The 8699-nt window shown below is 37.8% G+C and overlaps 1 protein-coding gene across 2 annotated transcripts in view; it reads left to right on the top strand.

Moving 5' to 3' along the window:
* Positions 1–8699, top strand: part of DOPEY1 (dopey family member 1) — a 69949-nt gene that overhangs the window by 50182 nt on the left and 11068 nt on the right. For both annotated transcript variants that reach the window (XM_010565745.1, XM_010565746.1), the window contains exons 21-31: positions 386–568; positions 2851–2976; positions 3307–3441; positions 3977–4032; positions 4544–4648; positions 5343–5409; positions 5723–5867; positions 6118–6197; positions 6752–6861; positions 7030–7179; positions 8488–8549. In XM_010565745.1, the coding sequence (XP_010564047.1) occupies positions 386–568; positions 2851–2976; positions 3307–3441; positions 3977–4032; positions 4544–4648; positions 5343–5409; positions 5723–5867; positions 6118–6197; positions 6752–6861; positions 7030–7179; positions 8488–8549 (1219 nt within the window). The remainder of the gene's footprint in view (positions 1–385; positions 569–2850; positions 2977–3306; positions 3442–3976; positions 4033–4543; positions 4649–5342; positions 5410–5722; positions 5868–6117; positions 6198–6751; positions 6862–7029; positions 7180–8487; positions 8550–8699) is intronic.

Here is an 8699-nt window from a genome sequence, read left to right as displayed (position 1 = left end):
TCCACTTGCTGACTGATGCCCAGTTAGTTCCTGAGCAGCGATCCACCCCTCCCAGCCAACTCCCCCCAGTTCATATACTGGGCGTGATATCACATGATATGGAATATCCCTTTGGCCAGTTGGAGTCAGCTGTCCTGGCTGTGTCCCCTCCCAACTTCTTGCGCCCCTCCAGCCTTCTTGCTGGATGGGCAGGAGAAGCTGAAAAATCCTTGACTGGGTGTAAACACTGATATTTTCAGTTGTTGCTATCAGCATTCTTCTCTCTAAAACACAACACTATATCAGCTGCTAGAAAGAAAATTAACTCTATCCCAGCTGAAACCAGGATAGCTATTTATGTAGATATTTAATGCTCTTCTACCTCTCTCCCCTTCAAATCCACTAGCTTTTGGTTAATGTAGATCAGAAGCACTTGGTTGAAGCACGCAATGGGATCCTATCTATCTTGCATATGATCATGTCTTCTGTGACTTTGCTGTGGAGCATCCTTCACCTTGCAGATTCTTCAGAGAAAACTACTGCTGCTGCTGCTGCATCCATTACCACTATTAATCTTGGGTCAACAAAGGTTAGAATATCAAGGATAATATTGTTTAAGTTGTTCATTAGTACCTTTGTCAAACTAAATCCAATTCCGTTCCCTTAAATGTAAATTGAGTTTTAATACCTTTGTCCTCATCTATTTGCCCACCCCACAAACAAGGCTTTTATAAATCGGTATTGAATATGCTTTTCAACTCGAGTGTATCAATTCAGACAACAATGTCTCACTTCTTTGCTTTCTACAAAGAAAATGAAATCCATCCTGAAAAAATTTAAGCCACCCTTTTACGCCTCAGAAGATTTAAAATATTAATGTAAAATCTTAACAAGAGAGAACTCTCTTCTAGTACTTGGACACTTCTGAACTAGTTCCTTTATTCATCCATACAGTGGTGTCACTTCACTGTGCATGGGGAAATGACGCAGCAGATAGTGAGCTGGAAATGACAGAGCAGACAGTGAGCTAGTAATCATAAAGAAGAGAACCTGAGAAGGGGTCAAATAGGACTATACTGAGAATGCTGCCTAGCCCTCTTACTGGAAGCAGTTCAAACTTCTTATAATTCACATTATTAAAAGGAAATTGTCATTTAAATTTTAAATGTTTAAAAACAAGATTTCCTCAGTTAGCGTGAATACTATCAGGTACTGTTTGTGACAATGCTGTGTTACTTCCTTTTCAGCCTTCATCATTCAGATTGAAGGAGTAAAAATTAACTTATGTAAGACTCCATGTCTTTGCATAGGCGGCATCCATGGTCATATTTGTGCTGCCCATAGGATTTCCTACTCACTGAAACAAAGGGGGTCTGTACTTGTTGATGGCCTATAATATTATGCTCCTTCTGTGAAAAAAGGATAAGCTTTGATACTCTGGTTAAACATTAACTCTTCTGTACACTCCAGCTTTTCTTTAGTTTGCCGAAATTCGTAGTATTCAAAAGAGCATTCAACTTGTCCTGTATATGAAAAAGTCCAGTTTGAGTTCAGCTTGTTCGGTGTAGTATCAGGATAGGTTATTTTACTTTTTCACCTCATTGGTTAATGCTTTTGTGGCTGCCTTGGAGGTGGTGTATGGGGTTAAAAAGACACGAAACTGTGGAACTGTACAGAATTGTGTGTCTAAAGTATAAATGAGCTTTTTAAGCTTCAGTACAGCTAGGTTGCTTTGGCAACCACACTCTTGGCAAGTGCATGAAGTGTGTAGTCAAGCTCTGGGATCGTATATAGCAGTTTCCTGCAAGCTTAGACAATTCTCTGACCAAGGTAACAATGGCTTTCAGAAAACAGACAGAAAGTGCATTTTTGTCTGAAATCTTCCTGTCATAGAAAACAGGTCAAGAAGACAGCTCAGGAAATACATTTCCTGACCCAAGTGTGCCTCTAACTTCTGACATGCTTAAAAACCATGTTATTAAGAGTTTCAGCAGTGAATATTTCGGTCTCCCAGAGTAGCGTGTTCTTTCTTTTGGTATTTCCCCACCACCCCTACTTATTAATCTTTATCTCACTTGCTACAAAGCAAGTCCATCACTATTTGTGGCAGACACAAGCATCATCTTCCTTTCCCCTTCCTAATTACCTTGTACACATTTGATAACTGTTATATCCCTACTTACATGTTTTTCTCCTGACTATATACAAACCCATTTCTGCCCCTTCTTGTAGGTCATATTCCATAGAACTAATCTTTCTTTTTAGAGTTTGAGTTCTGTCAGCTTGTGGTATGTTTCTCGAAGTAAGGTGTCCAAAACTGGACATGGTATGTGGTATCTTCTTTCAGGGGAAGTATTTAATGTCTTTCATGAGGTGTTGCTATTTAGGAATGCTCTTTTCCCCTTCCTTGCAAAGTCATCACGGTGAGTTTGTGATCCACTATAATCCACAGACTTTTTTTCTGTAGCACCACTATCTAACTGGTTTCTCATCCTGAATCACTAAAGTTGTTTATCCCTACCTTTGCATGCAAAGATCAAGCCTTTATTGCAGCTTATCTTTTTTTAAGGATGCTTTTTGAGTTTTTTCAGATCATTTTTAGTTGTGTACCTTTCTGTCAATTGCTTCCCACTTCATGACCATTTGCAAATTTAACAAGTGTATTTTATCTTCCCTTGTCTTAGTCATGAAGAGGATGATTGAAGAGTGCCATATGTAGAATAGAGCTTTATGAACCCTCTGAGTGCATCCTTCCATTTTTATAAAAGTTAATGATAGTTACAATCCAAGTATGCCTTTATAGCTAGCTGTTTTGAACATAACGCTGAGGTGCTTATCTAAAGGTGTATGTGTTCTGCTTCCACATTTCAGAACTTGAGGCAGCAGATTCTCGAACTTTTGGGTCCAATTTCAATGAATCATGGTGTTCACTTCATGGCTGCCATTGCCTTTGTATGGAATGAAAGGAGGCAAAATAAAAATACTTCTAGGACAAAGGTATGTTTATACTACCATGGTCACTTCAAATAGTGGTAGTAACTTTAAGTGATTTAGAAGCAGTAAGGAGAAAATTCAGCCATTCCAGTGAAAAAATACATAGTATGACATGTGAAAAATATCTATATTATATTTCTAATGAGCAACTGTACTGTCAGGGAGCTACCAATTTATTTTAGAATGGGATAATCTTCCTGAATTCTTCAGGAAAAGAGTCAGTGATTCCAAGTCTCTAGGTGAACTGTTAGTTACTAACATTTCAATCCCATGAGGCCAGCTGCCTTAATTTTGGCGCAGATGATAATCTGTGACAACATTTGTTTCTTTTAGGTTATTCCTACAGCTGGTGAAGAACAACTTCTACTGGTAGAGCTAGTTCGCTCTATCAGTGTTATGAGAACAGAGACTGTTATACAAACAGTGAAAGAAGTTTTGAAGCAGCCTCCAGCCATAGCAAAGGACAAGGTATGAACACTGTAGAGATGCTCTTGACTTATTAAATGTCCTTTTACTGAAGCTTAGAACAGTGATGATATGGATACTTCATTCACAAACTTGAGCAGTACAGTGTGAAAATTTTCACAATATGTAATAGATAGATGAACTTTTGGAGGGAAATCATACCTCCTAAAGTCATTACCATTTCTGAACAACTCCAGAATCCTGTTTACTGCTTCTGTACAAGACTGTGTTTTGTGGGGATAGGCTGCTTACATTAGGAAAACAGGTGCATACCCTAGCATCAGGTTGGTTGTTGGTTTTTTTTTTTTCAGGTGGGAAAGGGAAGTGAGGAAAAAGAGGGAATTAAAAAAAAAAAAAAAAAAAAAGAAGAATAACTTTACAGAGAGATGCCTAAATGGACTTTTGTAATATCCTGTTAATGAATTAAACTGTATATTCAGACACTGCAGTAACATTTTAGCATTGTCAGTTTTGCAGTGGCAAGTGAGGGAAAAACAGTCATTTTCTTAGATGACACAAGTTTTGTATCTTTTTCTAGAAACATCTTTCACTGGAAGTCTGCATGTTGCAGTTTTTCTATGCTTATACTCAAAGGTAAGACAAGAAGTTAAATTTTATTTCTGTCATCCAGAAGCAGATGGAAAATTTGAATATTTTACATCTTTTTATAATCCCTAGGATGAGAAATAGCCTGTGTAATATAAATCATGAAGAAAGAATGGTCTTGAGCCGTAGGTGTCACAAAAAAGACAGGGATTTATTTTGTGAGTTCCCTAGTTCTGCATCACCTTTCTTCCCCTACCTAATAATCCTGCAGGAAATTTGCCCCCTGCACACGGAAAGCTGATTTTAATTGTGCTGTAACTCATTGGTACCATTCCAACCGGGGACTGAAAAGCATGTCTTTCGAGTGCACTGGTGGTTCTGCCTTCCTTCTTTCCTTAATGACTTGATGTAGTCACCTAATATTAAATGAAAAACTAAAGAATCTGTATGAATGTTGATTCACAATATCTGCTAGGAGAAATGTGAGGTAGAAAGGAAATGGGGAATACCTGAAGGGAGATTATGCCATTTGCATTGCCATTGCTGCTCTCTCTCTTAGGATTCCAGTGACCAGCTTAGTAGATAGCTGGGCAGCACTGCTACTTCTGTTAAAAGATTCCATCCAGGTTGGTCTTCCAGCCCCGGGACAATTCCTCATACTTGGGTAAGTGATCTTGATACTTGTGATTTGCAAATAAGTTCAAATGTGTGGCATCATACTGAAGTGTTAGTGTTTTCAAATCTCTATCACTTATTTGAGTGGTAGAGCTATTGCCCGAGTTCTGTGGGGTTTAACGAATTAGTTTCTTCTCTGAGGAATGGTTACATATATTAAATTTTATATTATAATATGATACAAGCCACGATCTTACCTTGCTGATTATTTGAGCGATTCAGGCTCTTTAAACAGTAGGTTTATGTTTCTGATTTTTCTTAGAAAATAACTACAATGACTATTTCTTAGGTGTATGTAGATTTGCAGGCCACTAGAAAGGATTCATTCCCAGCATGAAAGCTGGTTGTGGAGTGTTAGAAATAAAATGTTGAATGTGATTTTCTCTATAAAACTTCAAGGACCATTTTCTTGAATTTCTAGAATTTATCTTCCCTAGTAAACTGCCTCTAAAGATACTTTTATGTATAGTCTAGTTAAACATGTTCTTGATAATTTTGATCATACCATAATAGTTTAACTTAAATGTGAAAGGATATTTTCTAGAATATTGAAAAGTAGCAGTGACTGAAGGCTTAGTAAATAATTATTGTGCATGTAAATTTCTTCACACTTGTCCTAGCTCTTAAAATTACTGAATAATGTATTGTGAGAAGAAAATCCATATATACTTCTATTTTTTCAGTGTTCTTAATGAGTTCATCATGAAAAACCCAAGCCTGGAGAATAAGAAAGATCAAAGAGATCTCCAGGTAAGAAATCTGTTGTATGTATGTCTCTTTCGAAAATGTTGAACCATAAATGCTTGAATGTACTAGAATTGTCTGATATATCAGTTCTGTAGTCTGAAATAACTCTTTAGTATCTTCTACTTCGTACTGTTTATAATCTGTTGAAAAAAATCTCATTTTCTGTGGAGTTATTAATCACTGATAATATAGAACAGAAGCGATTTGAAAACAGTTCTGTACTTAGTTATATAGATTTTCCTGCAGAACACATCAGGACAACAAATACAGCCCTTCTGCACAAAGTTCTTAAAATGCTTGGGTTTTTTTCTACCAGGATGTAACACACAAGATAGTGGATGCCATTGGGGCAATTGCTGGTTCTTCCTTGGAACAGACTACTTGGCTAAGACGAAACTTAGAGGTTAAGCCTTCCCCCAAGATTATGGTTGATGGAAACAACTTAGAATCAGATGTTGAAGGTAGCTTCATTTTCATCTTTATTTTAAACAAAACATTAATTATCAGGCCAAAATAAACAAAGAGGATAGCTTTACTATATTTGAATGCATTAAAAATGCTTCAATATTGTTCAGGCATATTTATCTTACACAGTGTATATTGCAAAGTCTGTACATCTTCAAACTATGTGCTATTAAAGTATACTTGTAAGGTAAATAATGGCATAAGAAGACTAACTTTGGACGTTTTTTTATTATTATCTTTATTTAGATATGTTGTCTCCAGCAATGGAAACTTCAAACATAACTCCATCTGTTTATAGTGTCCATGCTTTGACCTTACTTTCTGAGGTAAATATCTCCTCAGATATAATAAATGCTGTCTTATAATAAACTTTTATATTGTGAAAAGCTTTGGATTAGAAGCTTGGGGAAGGCGATTTGGTGGGAAACACTGTGAATGGATTCTGGGTCCTGTCATGTAATATATAAAACTTTGTTCCTAACCCAGTTGTGAAGATTCAGTGAGGTGGATGAGGTGTAAAGCGTGGCTTTTCAGATGTGTAGTATAGCAAACTTTTTTGGTGGCAAACTTTGTGTGTTATTAGTGGTATGTGTTAGTTACTGCTGATAATCACAGTCAGTCTTTGAATTTTTTTGTTGTTTGTTTCTAGCTTATTCTGTAGAATTCTTTGCCCAGGAGTTCATGCTTCTGTGGTTTTACCTTAGTTTGTTTTAAAAACAATGGGATCTTTATACTCTGGATTTTTTATAGTACATGAAATTAGATCAATTCTATCATAAACTTAAACATTCAGTGAAGGACATGATACAAAAAGATGCTGAATAGTAGATAAAAATCAATTTGAGAGTGCATGTTAACATACCTTCCTCTCCTTTTATAGGTTTTGGCTCATCTCTTGGATATGGTTTTCTACAGTGATGAAAAAGAGAGGGTTATTCCTTTGCTTGTAAATATTATGCACTATGTTGTTCCCTACCTCCGTAATCACAGGTATCTTTACAATTTATTGAATTGATGTGCATCTCTACAGCCAGTTGAAATTTAGTGGGTGACACTTAAGTTGAAAGAGGCATGATAAGGATTAGATGTCTGTCAAACTTACTATAAAGCAGCAATTCAAAATTGGTTCATGTTGACTTTTTCTTTTTTTTTGTTTAGTGCTCACAATGCATCCAGCTATCGAGCCTGTGTCCAGTTATTAAGCAGTCTTAGTGGGTATCAGTATACAAGGAGGGCATGGAAAAAGGAAGCATTTGACCTCTTTATGGATTCCAGTTTCTTCCAGATGGATGCTTCCTGTGTTAACCAGTAAGACTTTCTTTTTTCTGCTTATAGTGATGGCTGTTACAAATTTTATGTATACCATTACACAAGAGGATGTATAATGTGGACCAAAATTTCCCAACAGATCTCTGTTGAGAGGAATAAAGGGGATGTTCTGTGTTTTAGATAATCACATGAAATGTGAAACTCGCTTACCTAAGGTATATTTCTATGCACAAGTCTATTTTTTTCAATTGTGAGGGGGTTTTTTTTAAAGTTTATTTTTAATATGAGGAAAAAAGTGGTTAACATTTTATAGAATTATAGAATGATTTGGGTTGGAAGGAACCTTAAAGATCTTCCAGTTCCAGCCTGCCTGCTGTGGGCAGGGACACCTTCCACTAGACCAGGATGCTCAAAGCCCCATCCAACTGGCCTTGGACACTGCCAGGGGTGGGGCAGCCACAACATCTCTGGGCAACCTGTTCCAGTGTCTTACCTCCTTCATACTAAAGAATTTCTTCCTTACATATAATCAAAATCTACCCTTTTTCAGTTTAAAACCACTGCCCCTCATCCTATCGCTACACTCCCTGATAAAGAGTCCCTCCCTATCTTTCCTGTAGGCCCCCTTTAGGTACTGGCAGGCTGCTGTAAGGTCTCCCCAGAGCCTTCTCTTCCCCAGGCTGAACAACCCCAACTCTCTCAGCCTGTCTTCATAGGAGAGTTCTCCAGCCCCCTGACCATCTTTGTGGCCCTCTTCTGGACTTGCTCCAACAGGTCCATGTCCTTCTCATGTTGGGGGCCCCAGGGCAGAACACAGTACTCCAGGTGGGGTCTCAAGAGTGGAGTACAGGGGGAGAACCACCTCCCTCGACCCGCTGGTCACGTTTCTTTTGGTGCAGCCAAGGATATGATTGGCTCTGTGGGCTGTGAGCACACATTGCTGGGTTGTGTTGATCTTCTGGTTAACCAACACCCCCAAGTTCTTCTCAGTCCTGCTCTCAATCCACTCACTGCCCAGCCTGTACTTGTGCTTGGGATTGCCCCGACGCATGTGCAGGACCTGGCACTTGGCCTTGTTGAACTTCATGAAATTCCCACGGGCTCACCTCTCAAGCCTGTCAAGGGCCCTCTGGGTGGCATCTTTTATTTTCTTTGAGAAGGGCGTTCAAAAAATACAGTTACAGTTTCAGATCAAATCACACCAAGTAAATGGTACTTATGTAGAAAAGAGCTTGGATTGGAAGCCTTAGCCTGAATTAAAAGAGAAAAAAAAGCTCCGTAAATATTTCTGTAAATTCCTGCTTTTTTTCTTGCTTTTCTGATGTGTGTACAATCTTCCTCTTTTAGTTGGAGAGCTATTATGGATAATTTGATGACACATGACAAAACCACATTCAGAGATTTGATGAGTGAGTATTTATTAATGTAGTAGTGACTTTTCTCCAAGGGAAACATTAAAAAAAAGGAAAACAAATATCTCAAACATTTGTTCAACATTTATTTCAATCTGCTTGATTTATTCCATGTTTTTCATGTTTTCTTGAACTACTTGTTTCTGG

The sequence above is a fragment of the Haliaeetus leucocephalus genome, unplaced genomic scaffold (genome assembly GCF_000737465.1).
Source record: "Haliaeetus leucocephalus isolate CR32 unplaced genomic scaffold, Haliaeetus_leucocephalus-4.0 Scaffold195, whole genome shotgun sequence".
In the NCBI taxonomy this organism is placed as follows: Eukaryota; Metazoa; Chordata; class Aves; order Accipitriformes; family Accipitridae; genus Haliaeetus; species Haliaeetus leucocephalus.
This window is presented reverse-complemented; position numbering and strand designations above follow the sequence as displayed.